At 43.7% G+C, this 19477-nt stretch overlaps 1 protein-coding gene across 1 annotated transcript in view; it reads left to right on the plus strand.

Moving 5' to 3' along the window:
* LOC133081995 (glycogenin-2-like) overlaps positions 1 to 19176 on the plus strand; it is a 37262-nt gene extending 18086 nt beyond the window's left edge. Inside the window, exons 7-10 of the mRNA XM_061178345.1 lie at positions 387 to 581; positions 10833 to 10937; positions 12093 to 12197; positions 15457 to 19176. Coding sequence (XP_061034328.1) covers positions 387 to 581; positions 10833 to 10937; positions 12093 to 12197; positions 15457 to 15618 — 567 coding nt within the window. The 3' untranslated portion in view covers positions 15619 to 19176. The remainder of the gene's footprint in view (positions 1 to 386; positions 582 to 10832; positions 10938 to 12092; positions 12198 to 15456) is intronic.
* Positions 19177 to 19477: the final 301 nt, after the last annotated feature.

The following is a 19477-nucleotide window of genomic DNA, read 5'->3' on the forward strand; positions in this document are numbered from 1 at the left end:
TATTTTAGCGTTTTTACTATGGTTTCTGTTTGGTGCAGCTGGGTGCTGCTTTTCAAGAGAACTAAAGCTTTCTCTGACTGGGGGACACGAGTGATTAGGGGTTTATTCAGATTCTTGATAGGAAGTTGCTGTTCTTTTCTGCAAAGCAGTATGCTAGGTACTGGGTTGGATATGAAGGAAAATAAGCCAAAGTCAGGTGGTTCTAAGGAGTAAAACGTGGAGAACAGTCTAGGGACCCTGTGCCTTGGGGTCCTTCCCACCTGGAGCAGTAATGTGAACGCGGATGTTGGCGCTGGGGACCACTGGCCACACGGGAGGGGATGGGCAGCGGGAGATTGGCAAAGATGTCAGGAGGACCTTGCTAAGTGTGAATACCTTTTCTGCAGGCTCACCTCGGGGGCGCTGGGGTGCCTTGTTCAAGTTCAGTGCCCCCTGCTGAGGGGTCGTGTGCAAATGCTGTGCCCCGCTCCGGGGAGCCCAGTACCAGTTGGGCGGAGGGGCCCCGCCAGCCTTGGCCTGAGAGGACCGTGGTGGTGGTGGAGGAGACCCCCACTTCGCCTGACGCATGCCCTGCGGAAGATGTAAGTACGTGCTCTTCGAACCGGTGCGATGGGGACACAGACGCTGGTTCCCCTGCGAGATGAAGCAGAGAGGATGCTCCCCGGGGTCCCGGGGAGGGGCGGGAGGGGACGGGAGGAACCTGTCTTCAGTTTGCTCTATGGTATCAGGGCCTCCTGAGTGTCTTTAGAGAAAATGGCAACATTGCACGTCACGGTAAAGCCAATGACAGCCGCGTCCTAATCCCTGGAACCTGGAAATGCTGCCTTATATGGAAACGGGGTCTTTGCAGGCGGGATTGAGTTAAGGACCTCGATGTGGGGACGTGGTCCTGGATTATCCGGGGGGGACACAGTGTCGTCACAAGGGTTCTCCTAAGAGGCAGGCGAAAGGAAGCTTGATGAGATGGGATAGAAGCAGACGTGAGACGGGGAGCAATGGGAAGATGCTGATCTGCTGGCTTTGAAGATGTACAGGAGCCAAGAGACACAGGTGCCTCTATGAGCTGGAAAAGGCCAAGAAATGGGTCGTTGGCTAGAACCTCCAGAAGGAACTCAGCCTTGCCGAGGACACCTGCCCAGTGCGACCCAGCGTGGACTTCTGACCTTCAGAACTGTTAACGTCATCAGTCTGCATTGGTTTTTTTTGTTTTGTTTTTTACACTTCTTGAAGGTTGATTCTTTGCCAGGTGCAGTCCTAAGCACTGCATAGTATACTGTTCCTATTAAAAAGCACAAGAGCACTATTCTTGTGTCCATTTTTTAAAACTAATTTTTTTTAGAGTAGAGTTGCTTTACAACGTTGTGTGAGTTTCTGCTGTACAGCTAAGCGAATCAACTCTACGTATACATCTATCCCCTCTTTTTTGGATTCCCTTCCCATTTAGGTCACCACAGAGCGTTGAGTAGAGTTCCCTGTGCTATACAGCAGGTTCTCATTAGTTATCTATTTTATATATAGTAGTGTATGTATGTCCATCCCAATCTCCCAATTTATCCCACCCCGCCTTCCCTCCCCCCCACCCCGGTAACCATAAGTTTGTTCTCTACATCTGTGTCTCCGTTTCTGCTTAGCACATAAGTTCATCTGTATCATTTTTCTAGATTCCACATAGAAGCAATATTATACGATATTTGATTTTCTTTTTCTGACTTATTTCACTCTGTATGACAGGCTCTAGGTCCATCCATGTCTCTGCAAATGGCACTATTTCGTTCTTTTTTATGCCTGAGTAATATTCCATTGTGTATATGTACCACATCTTTTTTTTTTTTTATTTTTTTTTATTTTTTGGCTGTGTTGGGTCTTCGTTTCTGTGCGAGGGCTTTCTCTAGTTGCGGCGAGCGGGGGCCACTCTTCATCGCGGTGCGCGGGCCTCTCACTGTCGCGGCCTCTCTTGTTGCGGAGCACAGGCTCCAGACGCGCAGGCTCAGTATTTGTGGCTCACGGGCCCAGTTGCTCCGTGGCATGTGGGATCTTCCCAGACCAGGGCTCGAACCCGTGTCCCCTGCATTGGCAGGCAGATTCTCAACCACTGCGCCACCAGGGAAGTCCCACATCTTCTTTATCCATTCCTCTGTTGATGGACATTTAGGTTGCTTCCACTTCCTGGCTACTGTAAACAGTGCTGCAGAGAACATAGGGGTGCGTGTGTCTTTTCTAATTATGGTTCTCTCCGGGTTTATGCCCAGGAGTGGGCTTGCTGGGTCATACGGTAGCTCTACTGTTAGTTTCTTGAGGAACCTCCATCCTGTTCTCCACAGTGGCTGTACCAGTTGACATTCCTGCCAACAGTGTAGGAGGGTTTCCTGTTCGCCACGTGCTCGCCAGCATTTATTGTTTGTACATTTTTTGATGATGGCATTGTTTTAAGCCACCTAGTTTGTGGTCCTCTGTCACGGCAGCCACAGAAAACTAATAACGCGAAGAACAGATGTTCAGTCTCCTCCAGATATGAGTGGCGTCCCCAGATTTCCAGGTTCAAAGGGCAGTGCTTTCATCCTCCTCCAGGCCACCTGCCAGCAACGCACCTTTGCGTCCTGAGAGGTTGCAGTTAAACCCCCAGCTTGAAGAGGACTTGGGTAGAGTCATGTGGACCCATTTGGTCATTTCTAGTGAGGCTGGATCCGCAGAAATTCTACCCGCAGAGACGAAAAACAAAAGCGCACTTTGTTTGCAAAACAATGAGGCTAAATCAGGCTGCTGTTTATCCATCCCCGATTTCTGGGAAATAGGTGGGATGAGTGTCTGGCGGTTAAGGAGATCCCATTTTAAATCCTCACATTCAAAGCCATTTTACGTCCCTTCATTGCTCACAATTAACGTGAGTTCATTGCTGGGGATGGGTTTGGGGCCTGGATGGAAGGGAAGTTGTCCTTTTATGGGTATTTCGAATAGCTTTGGGAGAGCTGTTTCTTGATGATTATAAACAGTTGATGGTTAAATTTTAGCAAACGTTTCTGTGGAAGGCACCCTACACTTTACTATAATGTGGAATCAATTATGTCCAGGCAACTTCCATGCATTAATAATTTTTGAGGGCTTCCCTGGTGGCGCAGTGGTTGAGAATCTGCCTGCCAATGTAGGGGACACGGGTTCGAGCCCTGGTCTGGGAGGATCCCACATGCCGCGGAGCAACTGGGACCGTGTGCCACAACTACTGAGCCTGCGCGTCTGGAGCCTGTGCTCCGCAACAAGAGAGGCCGCGATAGTGAGAGGCCCGCGCACCGCGATGAAGAGTGGCCCCCGCTCGCCGCAACTAGAGAAAGCCCTCGCACAGAAACGAAGACCCAACACAGCCAAAAATACATAAAGAAATAAATAAATTACAACAACAAAAAAACCCAAAAACAAACAAACAAATAATAATTTTTGAGCTGCGATTTCATAGCCATCCAAACCAATTGAAAAAGCTCTAGGTTTGGACTGTGGAAGTGGTGGAAAGTGAGCTTTTCCTAGTTGTTTTATTCCTTCTCCTGTACCCCAGGGCCCCATTGCCTGGCTCTGGCCCCAGGAAGTGCCTTCTGCGAGTTAAATAAAGAGCGTCTGCTGCTTCCAGGAATGTGAACAGTCTTGTCGATTAAGCTCTTACCTTACGTGGAGAAGCGGCTCCCTGTTATGCCAGCAGGAGCCGTGCCTGTGATGGGACTTTTTAAAATAGAAGTAGAGTTGATTTACAGTATTGTGTTAGTCTCAGGTGTCCGACAGAGTGCGTCAGTTACTTTTTTCAGATTGTATTCCAGTATCAGTTATTACAAGATATTGAGTCTAATGCCCTGTGCTATACAGTAGGTCCTTTGTGCCCGGATTTTTGAGAAGAGTCCGCATTCCCATTAGATGTTTGACACTTAGACTCTGTGGAGTATCTCTCAGAAAACTCTTTCCAACTGTGATGGTTAATTTTAGGGGTCAAGTTGACCAGAGAAAGGGCTGCCCAGATGGGTGGTGAAACACATTGTTTCAGGGTGTGTTTCTGGAAGAGATTAGCATTTAAGAAAGTCTCTATTGATTGACTCTCTTATGTTGAGCCTGTGTCTCTAAAAGTGAGAAGGTCATTGCCCCTCTATAAGGGAGGGGTGCTTCTTTGCAGTGTGTGGGTGTATATTTCATTATTTCACACTCCCAGGCCATCTTTGCAATTAATTATGCAGCATTGCTGCCACCTACCGGCCATCCATTGAATGATTCACTCTGGGTTCTTTATTTTGGGGATTTGGAACCAGTCCAGAAAAACCAAAAAGGTTATTTTCATAAATTCCTGTAACTGCGGAAGAGCTGGGTGTCTGGATCTGGGATCCTTATTCCAAATAGCAGCCTTTGTATGTATAGTCATGGCAGTGTCGAGGAGTAGGTCTCTGCTTTCAAAAGTTGAATATCTCATTTATTTCCCATATAAAGGCATGTGTTAGATAAATATTTTTGCAATTTGTTATCTTCTCAGCCAAGTGTCCTATCCTACAGCCTCTTGGGTTGGGAAATGCAGTTAGTGGAAAGATTAGGGATGCCTTTCCTTTTTTTTTTGAAGTTATTGGTTGTTTTTGCTATGGTTAATTTCTAAATGGTATCCTTGGATGAAAAGAAGTACCTAGTATAGACCAATGTGCTAATGTTTTCTATATGCGTAGTGGGTTTTGTTTACCTTTTAGGAAATCTGTCTCTAAATCAGGGTCATAAAGCTAATCACCTCTGATGTCTTACGGATTTTTTATTCTTTTTACTTTTTACATTAAAGTATATAATTGATCTGGAATTGATGTTACGTGATGAATGAGTTTGGGGTCCACATACATCGCTGTTATGTGTGGATCTATAATGAACTCAGCATGGTTTGCAGTCAAAACTATTACATCTCCACTGCTTTGTCATGTCTTCTTGGCCATCAGTCAGATACTCACACATTAGGTGGATCTATTTTTGGAGTCTCTAATCCTTTGGGTGTTTTTTTTTCCCCCCTTGGGAAATGGTATATATGTATATTTTTAAAACTGAAGTATAGTTGATTTACAATGTTGTGTTGGTTTCAGGTGTACAACAAAGTGATTCAGTCATATATATATATATATATATATATATATATATATATATACTTTTTCAGCTTCATTTCCATTATAGGTTATTATAAGATAATGAATATAGCTTCCTGTGCTAAACAATAGGTCCTTGTTTATCTATTTTATATATAGTAATGTGTGTCTGCTAATCCCAAACTCTTAATTTATTCCCACCCCTTCCCCTTTGGTAACCATACGTTTGTTTTCTATGTCTGTGAGTCTATTTCTGTTTTGTAAATAAGTTCATTTGTACCCTTTTTTTTAGATTCTGCATATAAGTGATATCATATGGTATTTGTCTTTCTCTGTCTGACTTACTTCACTCAGTATGACAATCTCTAGTTGCATCCATGTTGCTGCAAATGGCGTTATTTCATTCTTTTTTATGGCTGAGTAATATTCCATTGTATATATATGTACCACGTCTTATATATGTATACGTCTTCTTTATCCATTCAACTGTCGATGAACAGTTAGGCTGCTTCCATGTCTTGTGAATAGTGCTGCTGTGAACACGGGGGTGCATGTGTCTTTTCAGATTAGAGTTTTCATCTTTTCCGGATACATGCCCAGGAGTGGAATTGCTGGATCATATGGTAACTCTGTTTTTAGTTTTTTAAGGAATCTCCATCCTCTTCTCCGTAGTGGCTGCACCAATTTACATTCCCACCAAGGGTATGGAATTCTTACTTGGCAATTACCTTACAATGGCACTCGGAAGACTTTTCAAAATCTTCTGACTTCCATTATTTCCCTAAGAATTCATCTTCCAGTCTTACGTTTATACATTTGAAGGTCATACGTCTTTTTGGTCTGGCTGCTTTTAACATCTTTCTCTTAGGCTCTGGTTTTTATCATAATGACATATATTATCATTTGAATTTACCCTATTTGGGTTTGTAGCACTTCTTGAAACTGTATTCCTTCAGCCCATTCTTTCTGTCTCTGTCTCTCTCCTCCTCCCACTTCCCTATCCTTCTGTGATTCCAGTGACATCTACAGTAGGAATTTCATCACATCCCATGTATCTGTGACACACTTCTCCCATCTGTCTTCCCATGCTTCCGTCTACTGGCGTGTTTTCCAGGTAACCAGTCTTCTCTTTGGCTGTGTCTAATCAGCGGTTAAACCCACATCCTGCACACTTTATTTCAATTATCGTGTTTTTAGTCCACATAAACGCCAAATGTTTACTAGGGGGTTTTCAGTACTCCCTTGAAACTCTCCAACTTGTCCCATCATTTAAAGTATTTTCCACATTCCGTTACAGTCTATGTGCCATCCATCATACATCTGCATTTCATGTGGATCTGATTTTGTGCTTTGATTTTGTTTTCTCTTGATTTTCACTCCTTTGGTCTTGTCTCGCTGCATGCCGGTTAATTTTTGATTGACTGCAAGACATTGTGTATGGAAAAATGTCAGGGATCCTCTGAGGCTCTGAATCATAGTATCATCCAGAGAGCATTTCTTATGTGTTGTTTTTCTTTTTTCAGCAGGAAGTTTTCATAGAGATGGTTTGCCCACATGCTATTAGAGGTTGAGTTGGAGTGAAATTGGGTTTTGGTGTTTGTGAGGGTTGGTCTTTTTCTGGTTCTCTTTTCAGTGGAGTCCTAAATGAAAGCTTGTGTTTAGAGTGTCCCTCTTGGATACCTCATTATTTATGGGCTCCTCTGGGGTATAGCCTTTCAGTTGCCTTGAGGGGAAATAAAAGAAATATATATATATATATATATATATATATATATGTATGTGTATATATATATATATATTTTTTTTTTTTTGGTCTAGAATTTTAAGTTGCTTTTGGCAGGGGGTTTACTGGGAAACAAGTAGCTTCACCCATTGATGCAAGTGGAAAAATCCCTCTTTGGTTCTTGAATAGATTTGTATATTTACATTTTTTAGTTTTCGCCACCTCTTGCAGTCATAACTTTCACAAGATGATAGCCCACGATGCAAAGGAGTGTGTCTTCATTATTTGTTCTAGATTTATCTGCCCAGGCTGTGTATGTGAGCATTCTGTATCTATCTGTTGGCGATCCATTCCCTGCACAGTCTGGCTTTACGATGTTCTCTTTCCGCTTTCATCTTTCTGGGCTAAGAGTCATTTGATTCTCAAGCTACTTTCCATCCTTCAGCTGCGCTGTCTTCTTTGACCTAAGAATCCTCTGAATGGTTTCCAATCTGAGAGTCTCTCTTTTCAAGGTGACCCAAGCTTCCAGCAGCTAGTTAGGGGTATGGATCAGTGAAATACTGATACTCTAAGGAGAAAAATAAATGCCATTTGCAAAAGTCACATTTTACATAGGTGTGTTCATAAGCCTGCCAACCATTGGCTGAAAGGTTGGCATTGCACCATCATATTATCGAATTCTTGTCTTTGAATTCTCTCCTGGCTTTCTGCACATGTGAAGAAAGACGTCCCTATTTGTGGCTAGGAAGAATAAGGGGAATATTTATTATTACTGTTTCAGTTTATATTTTAGTTGTTAACGTTCATTGTTTTTTTTTTTTCTCTTTTTTTTATTGAAGTATAGTTGATTTACAATGTTGTGTTAGTTTCAAGTGTACAGCAATTAAACATATATATGTACATATATATATTCTTTTTCATATTCTTTTCCATTATAGCTTATTACAAGATATTGAATATACTTCCCTGTGCTATACAGTAAATCCTTGCTGTTTACCTATTTTATATATAGTAGTTTGCGTCTATGTCTAGGGGTCTTGTTCAGAAGTTTGTATCTACGTCTAGGGGTCTTGTTCAGAAATGTTAGCATGAGTTGACATAACTTCTTTTCCTGCTTAAATTTGTAAGAGTCTAACACATCTGCAGAAGACAAACGGAAAAGTTGTATTATTAGTTCATCCTTTCTTATCAAACAAATAATCCTGAGTTAAATCTCTTCCAAGGAAGGATAAAATTTCATGATGGCCCACGTGGAATTTATTTATGTGTTCTTTCTTGAGAGAAATTAAGCTGACAGAATTGACATTTTCCCTAATCCGGTTCAACTAATCTCTCTGAGATTACTCAAATCTTTTGGCACTTAACCGTTTGCCAGGCTAACTGCTTCGTTTGTCCGTTACATCAAATGTCTGTGCTGTGTATGACTAAAGAACTTGAGTTTCAGAGACAGTAAGTAATTTATCCAGTTTGTTTTTTTAATGGGTGTTAGGATTCAAACTAGAAAATTCCACTACCCAACCCTGATTGGATAAGGAAATTATTTATTTTTATGGTATTTATTATTTGTAGATAGTGCAATTATCCCGTTCGTCATTTTTTTCTCCCTAAAGGTTGTTTTGGTGTTTTGTACACCAGGGAGACTTAGGATGCATTAATGACGTGGATCGAATAGGGCTCGTAGAGGGCTTGGTGGTCAGAGAGGTGTGAATTCAAATCCCCCCTCTCTCACTTGCTACGTCTGGCATGTTTAACAAGTATCTCTGTCTGAAAGTTCAACTTTTCCTCAGTAAGAGAAGGGATCAAACTCTCTACGTCATAGGGTTGTTGTGAAGAGTAAGAGGAATAATGCATAACAAGTTTATGGTATAATTTAGGAACCAGTGTTGAACACTTAATAAAAAGGAGCTGTTTGTATCCTGGCCTTTCATGTTTTGGATAAAGTTATCATTTTATTTTCTACTGTAATTATTAGAACTTAATTTTATTTTTGGCTTTCACGTACATAATCAAGATCAGGAAGAATGAGCCCATATTTTTTGTTTTTATTTTTTTTTTAATATTTCATTGAAGCACAGTTGATTTCCAGAGTTGTGTTAATTTCTGCTGTACAGCCAAGTGATTGTTATACATGTATCTATTCTTTTTCATATTCTTTTCCATGATGGTTTATCACAAGATATTGAATATAGTTCCCTGGGCTCTACAGTAGGACCTTGTCATTTATCCATCCTATATATAACAGTTTGCATCTCCTGATCAATCCCTCCCCCCGAACCTTGGCAACCACCAGTCTGTTCTCTATGTCTGTGAGTCTGTTTCTGTTTTGTAGATAAGTTCATTTGTGTCATATTGTAGATTCCACATATAAGCGATATCATATGGTATTTGTCTTTCTCTGTCTGACTTACTTCACTTAGTATGATCATCTCTAGGTCCATCCGTGTTGCTGCAAATGGCATGATTTTGTTCTTTTTTATGAGCCCATATTTTAATTTGCACTTTCAAGTTGACGAGATAGAAAAAGCAAAATTAAAAAGCAACTTTATGAATACAGTGTTATCTTATACATTAAAAAAATTTGTACTGAATTTCACCAAAAATGTACTTTTGTGCACTTTTTACTGCCAACTTACTTCAGTTTCCTAATGTCCTCCTTTACCTCTGCCTCAGGGCATTTGCACGTGCGTGCTGTCCTGCTTTTCTCACCATTGTCTCTTTCTCACCACATCTCCTGCTCATCTTTCAAATTTCGTTCCAGATGTTACTCCTTCAGGAGTCCTTACCCCTCCTGACGAGGTCAGTCTGACCTTGATAAACCTGCCCTTGATTCTCTCTCATTTTCCTTTGCAGAATTTGACAGGATTGTCATCTTATAGTTGTTATTTGTGGAACGTTCATCTCTCTCCTTAGACAGTAAGCTGCATGAGGGTGGCCCACTCTTTGGTCTTCCTACTTCACTCTCTCTGAATATCCTTTGGATGCATACATAGGTGCCTCAGTTAATACAGGGATGACCTGCCCTTTCTCCAAAACGGGAAAGCTGGTACCAGAGATTTGGGAGCCAGGAGTATGAGTTGCCAGCCTCCACGTCAGGTCAACTCACTCAAAATCTCTGGGGCAGTGGCTGGAGAATCTGCCTTCCCAGGATGAAGACTTGTTCAGTTCTGTCTGACCGCCACAGTCGGGTCAGCCCAGCCCATGACACGATTCCTGCCGTGTGTTTGCCGTGAGGATGGGCAGGTGTGTCCACGTTCTCTTCTCTGTGGCCGACACTCATTAGTTACATTGCTGGAGCCTTTGGACTTGAATGGGCTCCAACCTGGGGGCACGGCCTTGGCCCCCGACCCTGAATTCATCAGGGTGGGCTAGCTACTGTAATAAATAGCCCCCCAAATACATACAAGTGTATTTCTGGTGTATGTCACACTCAGCCGAGGTGGTCAAGATGTGCTGTGCTCCGTGCCGTCTTCCAGGGATCCAGGATTCCTCCCCTTGGCCTCCTCCATCACCATCTAAGGAAGCCCTTGTCCACGGTGGCTCCTTAAGAAAGGATTAGGGTCCCATGAGGAAGCCATCCATCGCCTGTAATGCATTAAGTTGTGTCCTGTGCATCTGGGATGATCTTTGCTACGTACCACCCTTGGGAGAGCCGAGAAAATAGTCGCGCAAATGGTTTTCCGTAGGGTTTCGTTTTCCGGTGGAATTCCGGCTGAAATTGGAAGAGTTTGTCTGCGGAGGGACATTGCTCTTCACCTGACCTGTGGGGACAGAGGGTAGGAAACGTGTCCCCCACCTCAGCACCCAGTCTGGGGGGGACTCACGTCACATCTCCTCAACGCCGTGGGTGAGAATTCATCACGTGGTCCTGCTTAGATGCGAGGAGCCCAAGACGAAGCAGCAGACACAGGCATTGGCGAGCTCCTCTGAGCCATATTTGCCATATTTGGAGGCAGAAAAGCATCAATTGGGTGTTTGTAGTTACTTGCACGAAGGGTTGTCCTAACTTGGCGTTTGCTCTTTTTTTTTAGATGATAGGTTGGCCGGAAATGGAGACTTCCGCTGGAGTGATGTGTGACCCGTTGTCACCACCCTCCGCCCAATTCGCAGACTTCACAGAGACCCAAACCAGCTCGGTATAACTCACTTCTGTTTCTTTCTTCTTCTTTTTTTTTTTTTCTGTACCGCACAGCATGTGAGATCCTAGTTCCCCGACTAGGGATCGAATCCACGCCCCCTGCCTTGGAAGTTCAGGGTCTTAACCACTGGACCTCCAGGGAATTCCCTACTTCTACTTCTTAAACATGGCCGTGTCTCTGCATTGCCTGTCCATCGACCACCAAAGGAGATGCCCCATGGGCTTCTTTGCCATCCCGTGACCTTTCTAAATGGTTTTTCCATTGTGATGAGTCTCTTTATTTTCCAGGTGGATAGGAGACCTGGTTGTCTATTCAGACTTTTTTTCCCTCCTCCATCACTGAGTTTTGTGTTGGTCCTTTGGTCATTCTCTTATATCTTGCTTTAGGAAGACTCAGAAAAGAAAAAGATGCAACATCAAAATGGTCTATATGTCTTCCTTAATTTTTGTTAAGTTTTCGGGACAACTTAGCACCCGTGTTTCACATCACTATTCAAGGATTATGGCTTTCCCTTTTTTTTTTCCCCCTAAATTTACCCGCATGAATCTGGGCTTTTGTTCCCAAGCATCCTCAGAAGATTAAACCCCGACAGACTCTTAATCTCGCTGACAGACCATCTTAGTCAAATGCTTCCGTAGACCTTTGGTCTAAACTAATTGTATCCCTCTCTGAAAAGTTTTTTTTTTGTTGTTTTAAAACTTTTACTGGAGTAGAGTTGATTTACAATGTTGTGTTAGTTTCAGCTGTACAGCAAAGCGAATCAGTTATACATATACATAGATCCGCTCTTTTTTAGAGTCTTTTCCCATATAGGTCATTACAGAGTATTGAGTAGAGTTCCCTGTGCTCTACGGTAGGTCCTTATTAGTTATCTAGTTTATATATAGCAGTGTGTATGTGTCAATCCCAGTCTCCTAATTTGAAAAGTTAACCTTTACATCGCATGACAAATGTCAGCATCTCATCTTGTGCAAGAAAAAGCTGGGGAAAAGTTCAGAGTGGCAAAGCACACTAGATGGCTTATTTATTTAGCACAACCCATTCGTTTGGTCTTATTTTCCCAGGAAAAAGAGTTCTCTGTCATTTTGGTTAAGACTGCGGTCCTGTGAAGCCCCCTGCAGACTAACGATGGAACGGTTATGTTTCTAGCAGCCCGTGGAGAGCGCGGAAGGTGGCCCATCTGAGGAAGCCTTGGAGCCAAGCCGGGAGCTCCCTGTGGATGTCACCAAGGACCCCAGTCTCCAGGATGCTTTGGAGGTGGTGTCCTCATTGTTTGCCTTGTCCAGCTCTTCTGATGGATGCTGTGCGCTAACTCAGGGGCCGGCTGTGTACACGCGCTGGCGTTACCCCCATTTCCAGCCTCGCTTGTGGAGAGAAGAGTCTGCCTGCTTCTCCTGCTGCCTCAGACCCGTTTGTCTTCTCTCTGGCGTTTGCCCGCGGTGGTCGGTCCACCCTCTTTCCTGTCCTCTGCTCTGATAATCACGCCCGTTCTCTCTTCAAAAGCTGTTCTGCAAAAGTTAATTGAAGTTATGGGGCTGTGCTGTGTTTTCCTGCAAAGTGAGCTTGGAAGTTCATGCACGTTGTCTAAAAAGACGAACATAAAAGCTGGGAAATTTGGTGGTGGTGGGGGGATCCTTTCGATCCAAATTGAGCATGCGTTGATTTCTTCTTGAAGAAGGAAATGAAAGATGCTTTCTTCCTGACTCTTCCTCTTACAGATGTTCTGGTCTTAAACTTCAGGCTCTGCGATGATGCTTTTAATGAAGGCTCATTTCTCTCTAACCATGATCTAATAACACCCTTTGGTCTTTTAGAGCAAATACAGCTCTAGAGCTGAGTGTTGAGTGTAGGATGAAAATTCGTATTGATTTTTTGTATTGTGTTTTTGTCTGTTGAGGCTGCCGTAACAAAAACACCATAGTCTGGGTGGCTTATGAATAATAAGAAATGTATTTCTAGCGGTTCTGGAGGCTGGACCTTGGTGTCTGGTGAGAGCCCACTTCCTGGCTCACAGAGGGTGTCTTGTTGCTGGTTCCTCACATGGAGGAAGGGGTGAGGGAGCTCTCTGGGGTCTCTCTTTTTTTGAATTTATTTTTTAATTGAAATATAGTTGATTTACAATGTTGTGTTAGTTTCAGGTGTACAGCAAAGTGATTATATATATATATTTTTTTTCTCTTTTTTTAAGGTTCTTTTCCATTATAGGTTATTATAAGATAGTGAGTAGAGTTCCCTGTGCTATACAGTAGGTCCTTGTTGTTTATCTATTTTATATATAATAGTATGTATCTGTTAATCCTAAACTCCTAATTTATCTCTCCTCTGGAGTCTCTTTTATAAGGGCACTAATCCCATCAAGGGGCTCCACCCTTATGACCTCATCACCTCCCAAAGACCCCTCCTCCTAACACCATCACCTTGGGGGTTAGGATTTAATATATGAGTTTGAGGGGGGACACAAATATTCAGTTTACAGGAGCATATATTTGGAATATGGTCTAGGATATACTAGATATTGTAGTTTGCTGGATGCTTTGACCAGAATTTACCCTTGGAGAAAATGGGAACACTTTTTCTCCCTCTTACTTTGTCAGCCTAGCAAATGCCAGCCTCAGTATCATGAACGTATGTCTGGCGCTGTTGGTGAAGGTTTCTTCTTAAACTCTACTTTTGTTTTTTACATGGAAGTACAGTTGATTTACAGTGTTGTATTGTGTGTGGAATGGGAGTCCCTTCACCAGTTCAGCCTATGCATAATGATTCTGAGGCTCCTGGAATTGGACGTAGAGTTATGGGTGGGTAGCATGCTATGGGTGGGAGGGATGTGGGGCAGACCTCCCTCTGACAGCTCAGCTGTGCGGTAGGTTTGGGACTGTGGGTGAGTCCACATCCTTCTCTGAACACCCCCACGAGATGGAGACAAGGGTGCCCACCTTGTAGAGCTGGCGGGGGATTAGACCGGAGGGTGGTCTGGAGGAAACCCTGGTTAGTGCCTGGCTCATAAAGATAAAAACTCTGGTCCCACCACCGGGGCTGCAGCCCAGCGGCTCCCAGTGACGGTGCCAAGAGCATTCCCGCCTTCTGGGGTGATGCACACACCTGGGAGGGCATCCCGGTGAGGCTGGCATCGTGAGCACCCAAGAAACAGGGGCTCAGTTTCCCGTTTATCCGCTCAACTGGGGCGCTTTGATGTTCTCCTGCTAAGCGTGTTTCTGCTGTACACGGGAGGACCCTCGTTTGGTATTTGGTGTCGTTCCGTGTTTCATAAAATCAAGGGAGTATGTTGTTTTCTCAGATGCTCGTCTCCTCTTGTTACCAAGGAAGATGCGATCGCCACGCTGCTTTCTGCTGAGAACTAGAGCGGGGACCTGTGTCCCGTTCTTTCCAGAAAGTTTTCATTCCCGGGAACTCACGGAGCCCCAGTCCAAGCGCTCTTAGCGGGGAGACATGCTGAGCTATCCTGGAAAAGATCTTGCTTTCACTCTTGCAGTTTTTTTGACCAACACGTTGGCGATGTTTCAATAAAATGTGCGGGGATGAGTGTAGAAGGCAGAACCTTATATGTAAAAACTCTTCGAAAGCATCGTGGCAGATAAACAGTGGAGAAAGCGCTGCATGCCTAGGGGGTAGAAGCCGTAGCATAGCTCTCTGGTGTCCAGTACTGTCCTCCCCCCGCCCCCCCTTTTGCTGATCTATTTGATTGCCAACCAAAAGTCAGGTGTGTATGTGTGTGTGTGTGTACACATTTGCATATTTATAAGTTTCCTCATACGTATCCTTTAAGAAGATGGAAACCCTGCCATGGCAAGAAAAAAAACCGTTTTAAATTAGTATTGAAATGGTCTTGCCAGACTGTCCAAAACGTCATACGCTTTATTTACACAATATGAACCTTTTCTTCGTTTCGCGTAGTTTGGTTACACACAGGGATACAGAACGTTTTTGTTTTTTTTTTTTTTAACTTTTTATTTGATTTTGGAGTATAGTTGATTAACAATGTTGTGATAGTTTCAGGTATACGGCACACTGATTCAGTTATACATAGATAGGGATCTATTCTTTTTTCAAATTCTTTTCCCATTTAGGTTGTGACATAATATTGAGTAGAGTTCCCTGTGCTCTACAGTAGGTCCTTGTTGGTTATCCATTTTAATGATAGCAGATACAGAACCTTTTTTTAGTGGGTGGAAAGATGAAGATGATCATACAAGTGTGTGTGAAAGGGTTTAGTGGCTAGACATTAAAACAAGTCTTAGGAACAAGTGGACACAAGTACAGTGACAAAGTATAAAATTTCAAAAAAGTCAGGCCAACAAAGCATCTTCTTGTAAGAAGGTTATATTAAATTCAGCGTGTGGTTTGTTCAAAAGCAAAGTGGAAACTGTCAGCCTCTCCCTGAGACGTGGTGAGGTTTGTCTGTGGAACCGATGGCTCTGCCAGGTGGATGCCCGGGCTGGCTTTCACTCTCTGACGACGGGTTTTCTAACACCATCTCCTGTGGGCTTGTCTTCCCTAGGTGGACCTGGCCATCTCCGTCTCCGAGATTTCCATCGAAGAAAAGGTCAAGGCACTGAGTCCTGAGGAGGAACGGAGGAAGTGGGAGGAGGGATGCATCGATTACCTGGGGAAGGATGCGTTTGTCCGGATTCAGGAGAAGCTGGACCGCTTCCTGCAGTGATGGTGCCATTGCGTTGGGTGGTCCTGTTCCATGAACATCTCGAGTCCTTTCCGAGGGAAAGACTCTTCAACGATGTGCCTCTCTTTATGGTTGACCAGCTTGAGTGCCTCATGTCAGTCACGTGGTCCATCCAAAACCCAGCTCAAAAGGCCTGTGTTACCCCAGCTACCCATGCCTCCTGGGGGTTCCCCAGGAGGTTGCATCTCCTTTACACCTTGTCAGCAAAAGGGAACGGGAATAACCTTCTGGTCAACCCTGGGTCTCTGGTCTTGCTTGAAGGAGCTCAGGATTCCGTCCTGGACAGGTGCTGCCGTGTCCATCCTACGTAGGGTTAGATGTCATTGCAGAGCTTCTGGCATTGCACAGCTTATAACACGAGGAGCGGTATTGAGTGCCCTGGGAACCTTCATTGAGTGCCCTGGGAACCTTCATTGAGTGCCCTGGGACTTTGCAGAATGAAAAGTCCTTTCCGTGAAGACTAAGCAAACGTTCAGATGTCTTGAGTGTGACTCCAGTGTGGACGTTTCCGAGCATGGCTGAGAAGCACCACAGCTGTGGTTCCTCTTCGGCAAAAATACCCAAGAGGACTTCCAAGTGCATTGACAGATGCCCCATGGAGATGTGTCAGAGATATTTGGAAGGAAGATTCCAGCTGGCTTGGGAGAGGTGACCTCTTCCGAACTAGTTGACCTACTGGTGTAGAAGAACCAAGGGTTTACACTGAGGGGTGTCTGGTGGCCATGCGCTCACGGCAACTGCATCTGGTTGAGGCTGTTTGTTCCGAGGCAAACCCGTGTGCGGTCCAGGACACCGGGCTGCCCTTCGCTGGGTCACGCTACCTCACTTCACAGTATGGACTTACTGTGCTCTCCAAGCCATGTCAGCTCAGTTCTTTCGGGACAGTTCTCTGTTAGATGACACTAGACACTTTATTCCATGAGAAAGCCTCACCTCCAGAAGCATCTGGAAATGAATGCCGTATGTTGGAGCTTCTCCCAGGGTCATTTGTTGGTTGCCACCATAGGGTAATTAAAGCTGGATGTCAGTCGCTATACTGAAGAGAAGGAAATGCAGTTTTTAAATGTTTGAATGGTTTATCACACGTGTGCAATTGGAAATCATGAGTTCATTAGACACAGGTTTGGAAGAAGCTTGAGAGGGTTGTGTTCAAGTCCATCTGAGATCTGGGTGGACTTCCGGGGTTCGTTGCGGCATTCACTTGTGTGAGGTGTGAGCTATGGAGGGGTGGTTTCTTTTTATCTATGGGTGAATGATCGGTAGTCTTGGTTGGTTTCACACAGATGATGCTTCAGGGGCTGCTTGGAAATAGCCATAGGGACGTAGTCCTTGGGTGGGTTGGATGGGGTGGTCACCAACCATTAGAGTTATCCCATAACTTCGTGTTGGGGAAAGAACGTCTGTGCTCTGTGCCATAGTGTTGGGCTAGAAGAAACGGAAGGCTGAGTCTGGCATCCGTGAGAGGAGGATTCCAGAAGATGAACATCGAATCCGGTCCAGCTTCTCCAGAGAAGAGGATTCTCCAGTGCCTATGGTCGATTGCTCAGTGGCTTAAAGTGTACGCTTAAAATGGACTTCCGTTGTGCATTCTAGGGTCTGTCCTCACGTTTGGACAAAGGCTAGCACCCTGCAATTAAAATTTTAAGACAGCAATGGGGTCTCCTGATGTGTGTTGGGGTGTGTTCTGAGCCATTGGAATAACACAGGAATGTGACGCCTTCGTTCTGCCATAAATTTAAATAACCAAATGGGTTTTTTCAGAATTGATGGTAGCAGTAAAATGAGTAGAACTGTTCACTTCCTACCCTCGGAAATCTCATAAGTTCTCTCTAGGCATGCTGCCCACTTTCCTAGCATTGACTTCTCAATTTCACCCATCCATTCTTTCACCCATCCATCCATCCACCTATCCATCATCCATCCATCCATCATCTATCCATCCTTTCGTCCATCCATCCATCCTTTCATCCACCCATCCATCCATCATCCATCTACCCACCCATCACATGGTTTTTTGAGTTCTCTCCAAATGGCAGACACTCTGACGTGCTAAATCAATACATGAGAACATACAAGAGCCTATAAGAACATTTTAACGACTTCTAAATAATATCCATCCAAGAGGTATAATACGATGTTGTTTCCTGAAGAATGCCAATGCCAGAATCCATGCTGTGTAATGTCAGGACTGCAGAATTACATAAGTTGAATCCTTGAGAAATGTGATTTGACCTATACTATCACTAATATTTTGGTACATAGGAGTTTTTAAAAAAAAACACACATTTAATTGTTCTAGAAATATTATCCAATTATTTTGGGGCAGGATGAAATGGCAGGTGAAGAAAAAGCATTTCCAGGTGTATTGACCTGGCCAGCTGGATTAAGGTGTGTAGATTTACAGGAACACAGCAAGTATTTTTGTTATTCAAAGTCACTTGGTCAAATCCTGGTGCTTGAATGCACATGAGTTATCCTAAAGCTAACGAGTTTTGGTGTGGAAATGCAAACAACTTGAACTAAAATGGGGTTTTTTTTAGCCACCACACCTGAATTAGGAAAAGTAGACCATTCTCCTTCCCGATTTCATAGATCTCTGCCCTTTAGAGTACCATGCCATTTTTACCTTAGTGCCTTAAGGTAATGTCTTATATACCACTAATGTCATATACCAACTCTTTCTATCATCCTAAGAAACAAAATTGGAATATTTTTTCGGGATTTTTTTTTTTGAAATTTATTTATTTTATACAGCAGGTTCTTATTAGTTATCTGTTTTATACACATCAGTGTGTACATGTCAATCCCAATCTCCCAATTCATCACACCACCATCACCCACCCCCCGCTTTCCCCCCTTGGTGTCCGTACGTTTGTTCTCTACGTCTGTGTCTCTATTTCTGCCCTGCAAACCGGTTCATCTGTACCATTTTTCTAGGTTCCACATATATGCGTTAATATACGATATTTGTTTTTCTCTTTCTGACTTACTTCACTCTGTATGACAGTCTCTAGACAGCACCGATTGTTAACCAAGATAATGAGCAGAGAGAATCAGCAAGTTTAATATAATAATCAATTTGTATGATTTAAAAAGGGGAAAAAATGGGAAGGAAATCGCAAGAAGAGGTGACATACGTATGCATATAACTGCTTCACTTTGCTGTACAACAGAAACTGACACAACATTGTAAATCAACCATATGCCAATTAAATTTTTTTTAAAGTTAAAAACCTAGCACTGGACTGTTGCCAGAACAAACCGCTAATGGGGGAGAGAAAGATGGGACTTGACGTCACGTAGACACACAGCTTGGGGATGGGGACAGACATTGAGAACGGAACAGGATGTGCTAGTGTACAGCGCGGCGATGAAAGCTCACGATACTGTATTACGTACTCGAAAGTCGCTAAGAGAGTAGATCTTAAAAGCTCTCATCACCAAAAAGAAAGGGCAACTATGTGACCTGGTGGAGGTGTTAGCTCATGCTTGGTGGTGACCGTTTGGCAAGATTTATAAACATATGAAATCAGGACTTCCCTGGTGGTCCAGTGGTGAAGACCCTGAGCTTCCAATGCAGGGGGCGCAGGTTGGATCCCTGGTCAGGGAACTAGGATCCCACATGCCATGCAGTGTGGCCTAATAATAAATGGATCACAGAATTTCAAAAATAAATACATGAAATCATTACGTTGCAACCTTCAACTTACACCATGTTTGCATGTCAATGATAATAAAGCTGGGGAAGAAAGAAAAATCACATGCATTGGTCTCTGGTGGGTCCCCCACCATGTTTGGGCTTGACACCCCCAGTTTGCATGATACATGCACGGATTTCCGG

The sequence above is a fragment of the Eubalaena glacialis genome, chromosome X (genome assembly GCF_028564815.1).
Source record: "Eubalaena glacialis isolate mEubGla1 chromosome X, mEubGla1.1.hap2.+ XY, whole genome shotgun sequence".
Lineage (NCBI taxonomy): Eukaryota > Metazoa > Chordata > Mammalia > Artiodactyla > Balaenidae > Eubalaena > Eubalaena glacialis.